This window comes from Chinchilla lanigera, unplaced genomic scaffold (genome assembly GCF_000276665.1).
Source record: "Chinchilla lanigera isolate Chin_1 unplaced genomic scaffold, ChiLan1.0 scaffold00003, whole genome shotgun sequence".
NCBI classification, from domain to species: Eukaryota; Metazoa; Chordata; class Mammalia; order Rodentia; family Chinchillidae; genus Chinchilla; species Chinchilla lanigera.
In genome coordinates, this window is record NW_004955404.1 from 158,442 (window position 1) to 175,422 (window position 16,981).

Consider the following 16,981-nt stretch of genomic DNA (forward strand, 5'->3'; position numbering starts at 1 on the left):
TGCCTGATATCATCATCACTCTGCCTGCTGAATGCTGCTGAGAACACAGCATCTTATCCTCAGTGGTTGGAGAGGGAGACAGGAGCCGGTGTCTGGCTTATCTAAGACACAGGCCAGGGGGTTGAAAAGAAAGCTGGAGATTGCCTGATGACCAGCCACTTGGTTGGCAGGTTGGGAAACTGAGGCTCAGAGAGGTTGGGTGGTCCCCTGACCCCTAGTTTATGAAGAACTGGCCCTGGTCGTGTCTTCTGTCTTCCCCGTGATTGTCAGGTCTGTGGTTCATGGGCCTGGGTGGGTAGGTGCCCATATCACTTAACCATGAAAGGTGACCATGAGATAGGTGGATGCTGCATCACCAGCCAAGCACACAGGCCATAGGACACCAGACCCCAGCACATGGGGTCCAGAGCCGGCTGCCCCAAGGGGTGGATGTGTATGTGAGGTTTTGAGACCATGGGAGATGGAGATGGTGTCTGCTGCTGGTGCTGTTACAGCAAAGCAGACCGAACGCAGGAAGACATGGCACTGAGGAGGTCTAGGAGATAGCAATTTTATTACACCAATGAGCCCAACTGGGATCACCTCCAAAGGGTCAGAGTCCCACCCAGTGGGGGTTTTGGGGCTTTTAAGGGGAGAGCAAGTAGGAGGTACAGCAGCAGATTTGGTGCATTATGATTGGAGGGTCGAGTGACATCATGGGTTACCAAGGGAGTTTAAACATCTCAGGTTACATTGCAAGACCTTCATCAGTCTCAAGTTACATTGCAAGGCCATCAGTTACACAAAAACAGTGAAGACTGAGGTTACACAAAGGAAGAAGTGTTCTGTTACCAGGCTTGCCCAGGTATGTCTGCTCGGTTTTGGCGGGCAATCTTGGAAGGCCTTTACGTAAATTTTAATTGCCCTTCAGTACAAGTGTCTTTCTGGGCAATGGCCACAGTAGTGGTGATGCCTACATGACTCAGTGATCCACTGAAAAATACTAAGTTGTATACTTTAAAAGGATGAATTGTGTGGTATGTGAATTACATCCTACTAAAATAGTACCAAATAAAAAATTAATTACAGCATTACCCAAAATCTTCAGATCATTTGCTTGTGCATGACAGGGAGCTAAGTCATCATTTGGGAACCAGGTACATAAAAGAGAATGACCAGGTGTTTATGCTGCCCTCCTCTGTGGGTCTCACTAACAGGCCACTAATGCAGATGAAGGGCTACTTCTTATAAAATTACTTCACCTTATAAATTATAGTCAAAGTGGAATTATTGTGTGGCTCCATTTGTATGACTGTGAAAATTGGCAAAAGTGAACTGGGCATGGTGGCAGATGCCTATGATCCTAGCACTCTGGGAGGTTGAAGCAAGAAGACCCAAACTTTGAGCTCAGCCTGGGCAACGTAGTGTCTTAGCAAGACCTTGTCTCAAAATTTTAAAAAGTTTAGGAATAGAGCTCAGTACAAAGGTCCTGGGTGGGGCTGGGGATTTACCTCAGTGGAACAGCGCCTGCCTGGCAAGCTCAAGGTCATGAGTTCGATTCCCGGTACCGGGAAAAAAAATAAACAACAAACAAAGGCCCTGAGTTCAGCCTCTAGTACTGCCAAAAAAAAGGGTGGGGGATGCAGGGAGCTCCAGAATTTGGAAGTAGGTGTAGGAGGACAGGGCCCTGGAGGTGGGGTATCCTGGTTGTAGTCCTGAGCATGTGGCTGTCTGGTGCATGAGACTCCACTGAGCGGAGTTTAGTGTGTGTGTTATAACCATTTTCTCACTGCTGAGACAAAATATCTGACAGCTGCAACTGAAAAGAGGAGAGGTTTATCTTGGCTCATAGTTTGTAGAGGTTTCAGCCTAAAGGGCAGCAAGGCCAGAGGGCATAGGGTGTTCAGGGCATGGCAGCCTGGAAGCAGAGTTGGGGAAGATCAGGAAGGGAGATAAACCCTCCAGGCCGTGCCTCCAGGGACCTACCCTACTAGGCCCCTGGGTCTAACTTTACATTTAGTTATAATGCCCCTATACTCCAGTCACCTTCTAAAAGCTCCACCTATGAGCACATGAGGCTTTCGAGGAACATCTAGAGATAAACCGTAACACCCCACAAAAGTATGGAAGCGAAAAATACTTAAAGCCGGATGTGATGGCACACATCTGTAATCTCAGCACTCAGGAGGCTGAGGCAGGAGGATTGTTGCAAGTTCGAGACCAGCCTGGACTATAAAATGAGCTCATGGCCAGTCTAAACTGCATAGCAAGACCTTGTCTCAAAAAGACCGAAAGAAAGAAAGACAGAGAGAGAGAGAGAGAGAGAGAGAGAGAGAGAGAGAGAGAAAGAAATACTGAAAATAACAAATTCCAAAAGAAGTGTTCGTTTAGACTTGTTCTGGAGCCATACTCAGAGGAGTGTGTGCTCTGTGTTGAAGTCACTTTACCAGAGTTTGCCTCTCTCAAAATCCGAATAACCATCTTAAGAAAAAGAACCATTGCATAATGCATGTGCTATAACGTTCACCATCTTAGCAATTTTAAAGTTTCTACTTCAGCAGCACCTAATGCACTTGCGATGTTGTGCAACCATCAGATCTTTCTAGATGCGAAACTTTTTAATCCCCTGTGAACACTTTGTTCCCCCTAAGGAACCACATCTGAGCCTCCTTGACAGCCTGATACTCCTGTATTTATTTGTCAGTTCATTCCGCTGTTGGCTGCCATGAGCACATACACATTTTTTATTCAACACCTACTTTCAGTTCTTGGAGTAGGTACTTAGGTTAGGACTGGAAGATCCTATGGTAATTCCATGTTTAATCTACTGAGAAACCTGTGCTTTCATTCCCACCAGCAGTTTACAAGCATTCCAATTTCTCCACATCCTCAACACTTTGTTTTCTTTCTTTTTTCTTTTGCATTGTAGCTGTGCTTATGGATGTGAAGTGTTATCTTCTGGTTCTGATTTGCAGTTTCACAATGACTTACCATGTTGGCCATTCCTGTATCTTCTTTGGACAAATATCTATGCAGGTCCTGCAGCTCCTTTATAATGGGTTGTCATTTTGTTGTTGGGTTGTAAGAGTCTTTTAATGTATTCTGGATGGTAGTCCTGTGTCAGGCTGTGATTTTAAGAGTGCTTCCCTCCACTGTTGGGAACCATGTCTGAGTCTTTAGTCCCAAGACCCCAGATTTGTTGGCCTGTCCCTCAAGTGGTACTGCGGTCCCTATCAGTTGTGAGAAAAGGAGCAGAGAAGCTGCAATGACCACCCCCGCCCCCCGACACAGGGAGCCATCTGCTTGGACATAGAGGTCCCAGGCCATTGCTGGAGGTCCCCTTGTTACCGGCTGCTGTCCAGCTGCTTCTGCTTCTGTCTGCAGAAAGCAGGTCAGGTCAGGAAGGAATCCCTGCCTGTGCCAAGGTGGCTATCTGCTTTCTACAGGGGGAACATGAGAAGCTTCACAGAGGTATACCATGTATGTGGGAGTGCATAGTGGTCTTGTGTCACACTGACCATCCCCTGCCACATTGGTTCTTGGAGTCCTAGGAAGAGTTCGAGGAGAGCATCAGCAAAAATCAGAGATGATTTCGTGAAAACTTCAGGCTTTGGACAGAGCAGCCCATAGGAGCACTCTCCTCCAGAGTACCGTAGTGAAAGAGACAGCAGTGGCCAGACCAGGGCTTTACAGTGATGTAAAGTGACCAAACACCTGGATGTCAGGGACCACTGTAGGGTAGTCTGTCAGGCACTTGGTGCAGCAACACATGGCTTCCTAATGTTAGTGTTGTAAATGAAACTTTGTGAGGTTGAAATATTCAGAATTGACTTATCAAGAAACAGGACAGTGATGGACAGTTAAGAGAGGGCAGAAGCAAAAAAGAGAGAGAGGGCAGGTTCAGCCCCACACAATGTGTTGGCTCCTAATGGCAGAGGGGTGATGGGGACCCAGCCCTCCTCCTCTACACAGGAGTCCCAGATGATGTTCTGGGGATGGGGCAAGCTCAGCACAGTAAGATGTTGTTCAGAGTCAAAAGGCCAGACTGAAGGACTAAGGAGACCTTAGTTGGCACCCTGGTTGGCACCATGGCAGTTCTGGGAGTGTGAGGGTTGCAGAGACTCTTGAGTTTTGATCTCTGACTCTGCCAGTCACAAGTTTTTTTTTATACACCCTGATGCTACTGAGCAGTAGTGCTGACACGTATATAAGTAAAACTTTTTTGTTTTAGTAAAAATGACAAACAGAATGTATCTACCCTCTTTGTCCTCCCCGCCCTGAACTGTGCTGTAGATCAGGCCCCAGAGCTACTGACTGTTCTCTAGCAAAAGGAAATGGGTGCCCATGGGCAGTGGGACTGACATCTTCTGCCTTTGATCTCCACAATGTGTTAGGGTGCTTCATGGGGCATCATGGGGAGGGAGGGCCTGTGGAAGGGAAGACAGGGACCTTATCATGCTCTCCTTCTGGACTTTTCCTAAAGGGAAAATTGCTCTGTGCTGAAAGCCCCTGAAATTTATCATCTAATCTTGTCAGTGAAAGAGCCTTTCTCCTTGATTATTGCTTCAATGTTGACCTAAGAGTATAACATTAAATTCAAAATGGAAAGGCACTCAGTAGGGTAAACAAAAATGTGATCTGTGCAAACTCCTGATATCATTCAGCCTTGAAAGGAAGGAAATTCTGACACACTGTATTAGACAGCTCTCCATCACTGTAATGAAATCCTGTGGCAGTTAACTTACACAGAGAGGTTTGTTTGGGTTTGCAGGACCAGGGACTCTGTTCTGGGCCTTAGGGGGCAATGGTGGTATGTGTGGTGGAGCAGGCTGCCCGCTTGTGGCCAGGAAGCAGAAGAGGGAGGCCAGGCTGGGCTCCTACAGTCCTGTCTGAGGACCCAGTGACTGAAGGACAGGATCTCCCACTAGGCCCCACCTAAAGGTGCTGCCACTCCTCAAGCCTTTCGCTCCCAGACTCGGGGTGTGGGGGGAGGGATGCTGCAACATAGTGCAGTCTGCCCCAAAGAGCAAGCATGCAGGGTTTCACTCACATTCACCCTGGAGTCATCAGTGTCACTGCTGGGTCCCTCAGAAGATGACACAGCTGGGAGGGTTGAGCATCAGCAGGTATGTGCTGACGGCTGCAGAATGCGAGGGCCTGACACCATGGAAATAACTACACACTTAACATGGTTAGGGGCAAACTCCTTGCTATGTGTGTTTTGCCACAATTAAAAATCTTTCTGAAAAGGTCTAATGTGTGTGAAACGAAAAAAACAATCCTTAGTTCCAAGGGCAGTTACTTCCTACATTCACCATCCTTTTCAAGTTTGTATGTGTCGCTTCACACATCAGTGCGACAGATGACTTTCCCTCAGTGTTTTGACATGTAGCAAGAAAGCCAAGTCTTGGAGAGTGATGAACATGTATGGTGGAAGCAGAGCCCTTCTTCAAGTAAACCTGCTACCTGGTAGTGTGCACATGACTAGCTGGATACGAGCATGACAGCACCGTGTTGATGATGCAGGTCACACTCGCTCTGTGGGTTGGCACAGGCACAGGTGTCTCTGTGCTAAGCTGATCCATGTCTTACTCACTTTTTAGGTGAAGCCAAAAACCTTCCCTCCTACCCGGGGCCAACCAAGATGAGGGATTGCTACTGCACAGTGAACCTGGACCAGGAGGAGGTCTTCAGGACCAAGATTGTGGAGAAATCACTCTGGTAATGTTGTCACTGCTTTGCATGGTGCTGCCTTGGTTTCCTTGTCTGGTATATACAGTGGTTGTGTTAGCAAGGAGCCCTCAACAAGAAGGTAGAGATATTCTTAGGACTTGCTGGTGGGCAGACTCATCTCTGCTTGTGACCCAGGGCCAATGCTTGTGGGGCTCCTGGTGTGCAGGACCCTGAGGGCCAAGGATGCTGTGTGCCCCTCTCCTACCAGTGAGGTGCCCTGGTGGCCAGAGATGAAGATGAGTGGGGACTGCAAGAGAGGAAATATTTGGAATGTTTTTCTATCTTCTTTCACATTTTTCTTACCCAAGAGGGGCCCTGGGATAACTGCTGGCTGATTTGAGAATCTTAATTACTTTCTTCTCACTGAGACACACTACCTGACATCCAGCATTCAAAGAAGGAGAAATTTATTTTGACTCTCAGTTTCTAGAGGTTTCAGTCTACAGTTGACTGGCTTCAAGGCAAGGCAGCATGGCAGAAGGACACTGCAGAGAGAAGGTTATAGAGTGAGTGAAGGACATAGACCTTTCCAGACCACACCCCAGTGACCACCTCCTCCACCAGACTCAACCTCCCAACATCACAGTCAGCTGTAAACTCACTGATGGACAAATCCACTGATGAGTGTCACATCTCCACCATCTAATCACCTCCCAAAGCCCCACTTAGGAGCAAATGAGGCTTTGGGAGACATCTAGAATAAGCCATAACAGGACCCTAGGAACAGTGATCCATTTGAGGAAGAGAAGAGTTGCCCTGGACAACCCACAGCAGCAGGTCTTAGTGTAGGTAAGCTAGCCATGCACACAGGACCTCAGCCCTGCTCCGTACTGGTTGGAATCATGGGGGGCTGTTCAGATGAGGTGGCAGTGTTTACACAGGCATCCTTCCTAACAGGCCTGAGGAGTGCAATGTAGATGCCAGAGGATGGACTGTGGCTACAGGGGTGGGTACAGGAATGCCAGTACCTTGGAACTACAGCAGCTGGTGGCAGTGGGAAGAGAAGACAGAGTAGAGACTGGGGGCAGCCAGCTGTCCTGTTGGGGCGGTGGGTGTGGGGATGTTGTCTGAATGGAGCTGGCCTCCTGTGGTTCTGTGTGCTGAAGCTGATCCTGGAGCGGGTCCACATCGAGTCTGGAATTATGGGTTGTGTGGTTTCAGAACAGCTATTTTGATGTGAGAACACTTTTAGCAGTTGAATTATATCCTTGCATGTTGCTGTCTCTATGTGGGAACAGACACTGTGCTTGATGACTTAATTATCTCCATTTTTAGAGGGTGCCAGGCTCCCCACGACTCGGGCTGATGGTCAGACCGTTTGTGTTCTGCTGAGGTGCACTGAGATCCTTTGGAGTACCTATGTAAGAGGATGAGAGGCCAGGGGACATTGCCAGCATCAAGTCTGTTTTAAAAAGTGTCTTGTGGGTTGATAATAAAGATGATCCTGGGGATGATCATTTCTACCTAAGGAAAAGGAAGTGAAGCATCATTGTGCCTTTTGAGGGTTATCTGCTGGCTTCACCTGAGAAGTTTTTTTTCTGTACTTAATAGTGTGAGGCTAGAGGTTTGCCAGGGGTAAACCTGGGGAATGTGTGTGAGACCAGGTCCTCTTCAGACCTGTGACTCAGAACCGGTTGGGAGCTTGTCTCCCAAACGTCCAGACAGGGAGATCCCGGTGTCTGATTTGGGACCCTAGAAGCTGCTTGTAGAGCCGGAAAGGGGGCTGAAAGTGGGAAAAGACAGCAGGGCACAGATGCCATCTCTCAGGAGGTCAGCAGCCATGGGGAGCCCTCAGTGCTGTCATGAGAAGCAACCCTCACAGCCACTCAAGGACGTCTTGCTTCCTGCAACATTAGCGAGCTTGCTGCTGCTGCTCATTAGTTTACTTGCTCACTTGGCAGGGGCGTTCAGCCAGGAGCTTGGGTGTGTGAAGCCATAGTACTGAGGCATGCATCTCATCCCTGGGGGGCTGTGAGCTGAGACCTGAGCTTAGTGCCATAGTATGAGGGCCAGCAGCACCACCCACCCATCCACAAAGAAGCCAGCAAGGACAGTGCTGTCTGAACCTGGTGTTTGCATGTGCAACTGAGCTTGTGCCTGTGTCCTGGAGCCTCTGTCTCTGAGGCCAGAGTGGGCATCAGAGCAAATCCCCCATTTCTTTTTTTTTTTTTTTGGTTTTTCTCTGGTACCGGGAACCGAACTCACGACCTTGCGCTTGCCAGGCAGGCGCTTTGCCGCTGAGCTAAATCCCCAACCCCCCAAATCCCCCATTTCTGATGCAGGTCCCAAAGGATTTTCTTACATGAAGTTCCAAAAAGATGGGCAGAGTGCAAAGAGTAGGTATCCAGTGCATGTGTGCGGGCAGGGGGACAGGGTGGCACCTGGCAGTGCCTGGCATTGTCAGGTGACTAAATGTTATGTGCCTAAAGTAGCAAGAGACAAAACAAAAAACATGCACTGGGTAAAAATCTACAAGAAATGACAAACCTTGAAAAAAAGAACAGAATTTCTAGGAATGAACAGGGATTTACATGAAAAAGTTAATGAATGAATTTAATAGCTGAGTAGATATCGCTGAATGGAAAACAGCAAATGCTGAGACACAGCTCAGCAAGACTGACAGGAGGTTAGAGGCTTTGAGGCTGCAGCATGGCAACACAGGGGCCTTGTGGGAGTCCCAGGAGGGAAGAGTGAGGCGTGGGGCATCTTGGGGATGGAGCTGGTCTGGTGCACCTCAGACTCCTGAGTGACCTTGGCTATGATGGCGGCTGAGCACAGAGCACAAGACTGTAGGCAGAGCTGCCTGTGCAGGCTCCCAGCCTGGGGACATCTGACTTTAGAATGAGGTGGCTGTGTTTGCTTGTACTGTGTCCCAGTACCAACTTTGGGAGCTGACCCCCAACCCTTCCTGTAAACTGCTTCTAGGTCAGAGTTACCTTGGGACTTGCTTGTTGCTTGGTAACATCACTGCAGGAGGCAGAGGCACCAAGCTGCCATTATCTGAACTGGAAAGAGCAGGTTGTTGAACTTGTATGTCTGCCTCACAGCAGCCTGGTGTCCTCTGTGGAGAGGTGCCAAAGTCACCACCATGCAGCCATCTCATCTGGGACTCAGTATAGAATTACATGGAAACAGGAGGGTGAAGATGGCGGCCTCCTGTTCCCTTCTTTGTGCACAGAAGGTTGTCTGCACCCGGTGTCTTCCCCACGAATGGAACCACTTTGAGGCCCAGCACCTGTGGGTGGCTGAGCTGATGTCTCAGGGAAGCACCTCTTTCCCTTTCCTTACTCTCACTGTGGAGTAGACATCAGGAGGTTGAGGTCGGAGGACAAGCCTCATCCCCAGCCCTGTCTTTTCTCCAAGAAAGTGATTCTGGTGGGATTCCTGCCCCCACTAGAGGAACGTGTGAGACTGCGCTTTTTCCCAGCCTGCCTGTGAGCCCATGCGTCATGTACACATGCCAGACCCTGGGGCCTTAGGAAACAGCTCCCAGAAGGCCACCTTCATCCACACTGGGTGACACCCATCCCAGGTTGCTTGTGGCCCTGAGAGGAGGAAGCACCAGAAGCTGCAGGGAGTCACCTTCAGGTCTAGCCAAAAGGAGCAAACTGCAGTCATGCAACCCCCAACAACCCAAACTAGGTCCATCTGGTCATTGGCGGGACATTCCAGAGGGGGTCTTCATCTCCTTGTGGCCACAGAAGGAGTAGGATGTGTTTTGTCCTTGGTGATGCTTTTCTGATGTGACGATGACATTGCCCACCTCTCCACTGCATCCAGCCTGTGGACCAGGTTCCATTCAGTGAGGAGCAACCATGGTGCCAATAGGGGCCATGCAGATCCCTATCCCATTGTGAAGAAGGAGCCAGGCCTCCTCCCAAACTGTCTTGCCCCAGAAACAGTCAAGAATATATAGACACGGATGTCCACTGCTGATTTAAGGGGCGTATAATTGTATGAAGCTGTTTTATTCTTTTATTCATATGTATTTTCTTATATGAAACTAGAAGCTAAAAAATAAAATAATAAAGACAAGCCTAGAGCCAAGGGGAGTGGAATGGGTTTGTGCCACACCCAGGATAGGCATAATCCTGAGTTTCAGACCTGCCATTCCTGTAGGACCTTGTCAGAACCTTGAGCTAAACCATCCTCATGGACACAGTTTGTGTTTGGTATCAAGAGGAGCACCAGGGCCAATGACATCAGGATTTCTTCTTGGTCATACTGAAAGATGTAAACTGCTTATAAAATAGAAGTTTTGTGTAGTAGAAGTGACCAAACAAGAAAGAGCTCGACGTTTCCAAAGTTTTTCTGGAGGGCAGAGGTTATTTGGGAATGAGGTCGGTGGTTGGGTAGGCTGTTTATTCTCTCAGACTCTTCTATGAAAAATCACCCGTTGACTTAGAAAACACTGACTGTGAAATGATTAGTTGGTCTGTCACATTCTCACTTCTCAGATTTATATTCTCTCTAATTTCCCAAGGTAAAGTTTAAGAGTAGTCTGTCACAAGTGGAGGCCACTGAAAGGCCAAGACTTCCATTTTTGTCGGAATACAGAGCCCCTGTTCTCAGCACTGGGGTGACCCAGGCAGAGATTCCCTCCTCTCAGCTCTAGAAAGCCTAGGGCGGCAATAGTGAAACTTTTAAGAGATGAATGCCAAACTGCAACCCCAAACCCACTTATTTATCGCAAAGTACCAGCACTTCAATTAAACCTGAATACTGAGGTTTAGTTTAGAAAAAAAGAATTCATACATTAGCATCTTTTGTCTTAAAAGAAGAACAACATGTGTGCCATAGTTTCTCCACCACTGCCCTAGGGAATCTGTCCTCTTCATCCTGGGTGGTCCAGATGGGCATCTGTCCCTCAGTGGCTGCCAGGAATCCAGCTCACAGGCTTCCACAGGGGCCGTGCTCTTTGCGTCACCCCACTAGGCTCCATGGTTCCTGAGACCCAGTCCTCCATCAGGAGGTGGCCTGTCGCTGTGGTGACTCCTTCTGGTTTCTTTAATGTTCCTGCTTCACCTTGATCTTAATGCCTGGCTGAACAGTGACCTGGCCCCACTTGAACCAGCTTTGCTGGCAGCTGGCACCTCTGGGAGCGTCGCTGAGATTGGGCCTTTTCACCATATTTTCTCAGAAAGCCTCTTTTCTTGGTCATCATAATCTTTCTTATGATAGATGTTTTTGTTGGTGGGTCTTGTGAGGAGCATTTTTCTGGAAAACTCTGTAAATTAGATTTTTAAAGTCTATGCCTGTTTTTTATTAATTTGTTGTATTTGTTGTTTCCCTTTGTTTCCAGCACAGGGCTACTTGTAGCATTTCTTGCTGGCTCCAAATGTGCCCAACTTATGCTTGCTGCAGTGCAAGTGTGGGGAGATGAGTAGCCCTGGGGCACAAGAGGCCCTCTCCTATACTGCATGCTCTTCCCTGGCCCTGCTTCTTCATCTCCAGTTTCTTGGGGGTGGGATGTGCTTAGGTACATCTGAGGTGACCAAGTGCTTAGGGGACTCTTTCATAACTAGGAATGGCTTATGCATGTGTCTTAGTTATTGTCCCCATTGCTGGGACAAAATACCTGACACTCATGCTTAAAGGAGGAGGGATTTATTTTGGCTTGCATTTTAGAAGTTTCAGTCCTTATGCATACCATCTGCTGGCTCCAGGCAGAAGTAGAGGCTCCAGGCATGGTGGGAGGGTCCAGCCTACAGAGGAAAGCTGTTCCTGTTGCAGCAGCCAGGAAGCAGAGATGGAAGGAAGGAGCTAGTGGGGAGATGCACCCTTCCATCATGCTCACTGTGACTACCTCTTCTGATCAGGCCCTACTCCTATAAACTCATCAGTGGGTTAACCCACCCATGAGTATAGGACCCCATGATCCACTCACCTCCCAAACCTCCACCTATGATTGTGCAAGGCTTTGTGAGGGGTTCTAAATGTAACCACAGCATGAGTGGTGTTCTGCAGTGTGGAGCTGCTTTCCACCCTTGCAAGGGCGGGCCTTCTAGGGCACCAAGGTCCAGTGAGTCATGGAGCTGCAGGGGCTCCAGCCCTTAGGCTGCTGCCTTTTCCTTTGGGATTTCTACGCTGACCAAGGTGGGCTGAGGTCCTGGGTTTATGATGCCCTGAAGCAGGTCGGACAGCCACTTCTGCATGGCTGCTGATGCCCCTGGCCTGCTTCAGCCTCACAGCCAAAAGATCCCCAGGTTCTTTTTCAAGTTCCAGGAGCTGGCCTGTATCAGTGTGGGTTCTTTCAGTGAGCTGCTGTTCACTTCTTCGCTGCAAGTGTCACATACTGGCTGCACACAGTGGGTCACCATAGCTGGGCCAGGCTCCTAGTGTAGGGTGTATGGAGTTCCTTTTGTCCCCAGTGTGGCAGGAAGCTGGGGGGAGGAACAGGAGACACAAGGGTGCTGTTACCCCCTGTCCTGGCACCCCTCTCTCCCACAGTGGGGGCTGGGAGCCAGCCTCTGGGATGAAGCTCTTCTGCCCTGGGCTGTTCTGATGACCATGTCCTGTGTCCTTGCTGGAGTGTTGGTTATCTTGGCTGTGCAATCAGAAGTGTCTGGAGGCTGTGCTTCTCCTGATGTCCTCGTCCTGGCCACATTGAGCATCCTGGCTGGACCTCACCAGATCCAGTCTGATTCTAAACCTTCTCCCTGGGGCATGGACAGGGTGAGTGGGAGGAAATGTCAGGGGCTGCGACGGAGCCTAGGTTCTGTGCTGTGCTCGGAGTCCACAAGAATAGCTTCTGGCAGAGTGGACCTCGCCTTGGTGCCATTCCCCAGACAGGGAAGCTGAACCTCAGAGAGGAGGAAATTTGCTTGAGGCTGAGGGAGCTGGACCCAGACCAGTAAGGCCTGGCCTCCCTGACCTGCTTCAGGCTCTGGCCTGCAAAGCTGCAGCGAGACCCAAGTGAGACGCACCTGCATATCTGCCTTTCTCACCAGGCTGGTGTTGGGTTTGAGAATTCGCACCTCTGTGTGCTGGTATTTCTAGTAGACAGCCCCGCCCCATGTTTGGAACCACCCCAAAGAGCCTTTGGCCTCCTGCAGAGACCCTGGGGTGTGGGGCTGTGACCGTGGGCCAGGGAAGGAAACCAGCACCCTCACCCCCCAGGCCACCCTTTCTCAGCCTTTGGCTTCCCTCTACTCCGAAGCTTCCATGCCTCACCCTCAGACTTGCACAGGATGAGTAGTGACCCCTGCATTTCTCACAAATCCTTTTTGGAAGGCTGGGGGACACCAGGCAACATCTGGCTCTGCACCAACGCTGTCTGAGGTGTGTAGCCATGAGAACTCAGGGCCAGGCCAGGAGCCCAGGGCTCAACCAAGGGCAAGGAGCACTATGGGGGGAGCCAGGCCAGACCTGAGGGTCCCCTGGGTCCCCTTTCTGAGTCCCAGAGTGGATTTGCAGGCCACAGTGCCGGATCCCTCAGTGGGATATCTGTGGTCTCCATGGGACTCTCCAAGTCTAGTGCTTCCTCCCTGTCTGGCCCATCTCCTGGGGACATTTGAGCACAGTTTTGCTGTAATGAAATTTTAATTCAGCTGCCAGTTAATGACTTAACCACATGCACATCTCATTAGCTGAGCACAGAGCTCCTGAGACAGGTTGGTGTCCCCTGAGGAACTGTTTCCTGCCTGCTTGGCAGCCAGCTGCTGCCACGTGTCCAAGCCCCAGCATGGGCCTCAGCATGGCCTTGTTTGTGGCTCCTCAGGCACCAGGCACAGGGACACCCATGCAGATGCTGTGTGGCCTACCGTGTTCTTTGCCCGCAGCCTCTCCTCTGGCCCCGTCTCCCAGATGCTGGGAAAGGGATGCCAGAGCTTGCAAGACAGGACATGGCTGGGGACCTGCCCCTATGGTTTGACCAGCACTTGTCCTCAGAACCCAGGGGTGGAGTGGGGCAGGGTGGGGCAGCTGTGCCCCCCGACAGCAGATGTCGGGAAGTGACTCAAGAAGTTGGTGGTTTCTCTGTGGGTCCCAAGTGAGGCCCTTGTGAAGCCCAGGGGTGAAGGGTCTGCTGAGCCCTCCTGGGCTCCAGGAGGGGGAAGGGAGGGAATGGGAAGGGAGGGAGGGGAGGGAGGGCTCCTGCCAAAGGCACTACAAGGAGGTCCACGGCTTCTTGTGGGTTTCTTTTTCCTTATGAAAGTTCGATTCTGTGCAAATTCATCTGAGCATCTTGCAGCACACTGAGGGAAGGAGCTCGGCACCCTAGGCAGGCCTATGGGGCACAGAACTTTCTTTCCCCAGTTGCGGTGCTGATGCAGCCCAGCCCTTCTCAGCCTGCCCGTCTTATTCTGGAGCCCACAGGCCCCAGGGGGGGCCACCCTGCTGGCACTGATCTCTCATCTGGCTGTGAGGACCCGGATGATGGCATGGCTTGGACAAAGCCAGGCTGTGCAGGAGACACCCCAAGGCTAAGCTGCTAATGGGAAGAGGAGGCGCCTGGGCTGTGTGCCCCTTTGAGTTCTCCAGAAAGGAGGCTTTGTCTGCACAGTGGCTGGAGGAGGACCTATGTGGAAGAATGTCTTCATGCTCGGCTGTTTCCTGTTGATGAGGGAAGGCCCAGACAGAGGCCATGGGGGTGTTGTGGGCCCAGGCTGTGTGTTGCTGCTAACTGGATTCTGGAAGGGTGTGGGTCATTCAGGGTAAATCCCAGGTGTGGCTGGCTGTGCCCAGGTGCAATGTAACCACTGGTGCTTTATTCGCTTATTGCAAAGGGGCCTGTGGCCTGATGTTAAGGGAAATACTACCTCTGTATCAGGACACGTAGTACAGTCCCACTTTTATTTTAAAATATTTACCTACCCATATTTGTTTTATAGCTATATCTTCTAAGAAAAAGCAGTGTAGGATTGTATATCTTAAAATGTTAATGCTAGTATCTAGTTTTCTGACTTCTATGAATTTTTAAATTCAGTTTTTAAAAATAGCTTTATTGAGATGTAGTTTTAGACCCTATAATCCAGCTATATCTAATACAATTCTATGGCTTTTAATATGTTGACATAAGGGTGCCTATGCCCTGTTACCAGCCCCATTCTCCACCAACAGCTTCCTCCCTTTTGCCGCACAACCTACTCTCTGCCCTCATGGCATTGTGTGTCTTGGGCATTTCTTGTCGGGGGCCATCTGACCTGTGGCCGTCTGTGCCTGACCTCTCCACTGCAGCATCCTGGAGGTCCATGTGGTAGTGCTTGTCACAGCCTAGCTCCCTTGTGTGGTGAATACTCCTGCTGCAGATTTGCCATGCCTTACACATCCATTCCCCAGCTTGCAGATATCTGAGCTGTTTCCACTTTTTGGCTATTAGGGATAACACATGTGTGCATAGGCTTCTGCGTGCTAGTATCTGTTTCCCTCAGTACATGTAGGTAGAATCACTGGTCTCTGCTGCTTTCCAAAGCTGATGCACATTGATATCCAACACAAGTGTGTTAATGCTGTGGTTTCTCCACACCCTCACCTCATCTGTCTTTTTTGGTCATTGCTATTTTTGTTTTTACAACATAAGCCTCTCCTCAGTAGCTTTTCATTCCTAAAAAAGTAATTTCTCATTTTTAGTTAAAATGAAAGGAAGAATAAATAAATAAATGAAAAATAAAATGAAAGGAAACATTCTTTCCCATGAATATGTCCTTTTTTAAAAAGGAGGAACACTGAGCCCCAGACAGCTTCAGGAGCCTTGGTGAGCTGTACCCCGTACTCCCACCATCATGGGAGCAATGTTGAGCCCTGGACAGCTTTGGGAGGTGAGCCTGCCCAACCCCTCCACCATTGTGGGAGTGACATTGAGCCCTGGACAGCTTTGGAAAACTGGGTGAGGTGCACCCTGTGCCCCTCACCATCGCAGGAGTGATGCTGAGCCCCATTGAACCTTGGGAACCTCAGTGAGCCACTGAGGGGAAAAGTAGAAGCAACAGCAGGAAAATAGCATGACAAAGATAAGCTAATATGTATCAGTTATAACCATTAATGTAAATGGCCTCAGTTCACCAGTCAAAAGAAGCAGACTAGCAGAATGGATCAAAAAACAAAACCCAACAATATGCTGTATACAAGAAACATATTGAACTCAAAAGGAAATTCATAGACTGAAAGTCAAAAGATGGGAAACAATACTCCATGCAACAGGAACCCAGAAAAACGCAGGGGTAGCTATTCTTTTTGCAGACAATGTGAACTTCAAAGCAGGAATGATCAAAAGAGATAAAGGTCACTATATACTTGTCAGGGAAAAACTGCAAGAGGAAGAGGTAACAATCATAAATATATATTCACCAAATACAGGTGCACCCAACTATGTAAGACAAATTTTAACAGACATGAAAAATCTAAGAAGCAATAACACAATTGTAATGAGGACTTTAACACCCCATTGTCACAAAGAGACAGATCAACTAGGCAAAAAATCAGCAAACAAATAACAGAACTAAACCAAACTTGTGAAGAAATGGACTTGGTAGACCTTTACAGAGTGTTCCACCCAACACGTCAGAATACAAATTCTCTGCTGCACATGGAATGTACTCTAAAATAGACCATATACTAGCACATAGACCATGCTTAAGTAAATGCAAAGGAACTGAAATTATGCCATGCATATTATCTGACTATAGTTCAATGAAATTGGAAATTATTGACAAAAGAAATTGCAAAAACTCCATAAACACATGAAAATTAAAAGCACCCTCGTGAACAACCAATGGGTCACAAATGAAATTAAAGAAGAAATTAAACAATATTTACAATCAAATGAAAATGCAGATATGACTTACTGGAACCTGTGGGATGCAATGAAAGCAGTCGTAAGAGGGAAATTTATAGTGGTAAATTTTCATATCAGGAAAACAGAACAAGAGCAAATAACCTTATGCTGTCCCTCAAGCTTCTAGAAAAAGAAAAACAAGTCAAGCCTAAAGCCTAAACAATGCTGGAAATTATAAAGATGAGAGCAGAAATTAATGCAGTGGAAACTAAGAAAACAATATAAAGAATTACTGAATTGAAGAGTTGGTTCTTTGAAAGAATAAATAAAATTGATAAAACCCTAGCCAACCTTATCAAAAAAAAGGAAAGGAAAAACTCAAACTCATGCAATAAGGAATGAAGAGGGTGAAATCACTACACCTCCTATGGAAATTCAGAAGATCATCAATGCCTACTTCAAAAATCTTTACTCTTATAGTATGGAAAACCCAGAAGAAATGTACAGATTCCTAGATACATATGAATCACCAAAGCTGAATCAAGAAGATATAAA

The 16,981-nt window shown here is 48.5% G+C and overlaps 1 protein-coding gene across 4 annotated transcripts in view; it reads left to right on the top strand.

Moving 5' to 3' along the window:
• The window catches only part of Rasa3 (RAS p21 protein activator 3), an 84,373-nt gene that overhangs the window by 17,536 nt on the left and 49,856 nt on the right, over positions 1 to 16,981 (top strand). For 2 of the 4 annotated variants that reach the window (XM_005373923.2, XM_005373928.2), the window contains exon 2: positions 5,583 to 5,700. The exons of the other annotated variants lie outside the window; for them this stretch is intronic. In XM_005373923.2, coding sequence (XP_005373980.1) covers positions 5,583 to 5,700 — 118 coding nt within the window. The remainder of the gene's footprint in view (positions 1 to 5,582; positions 5,701 to 16,981) is intronic. 4 annotated transcript variants of the gene reach the window in all.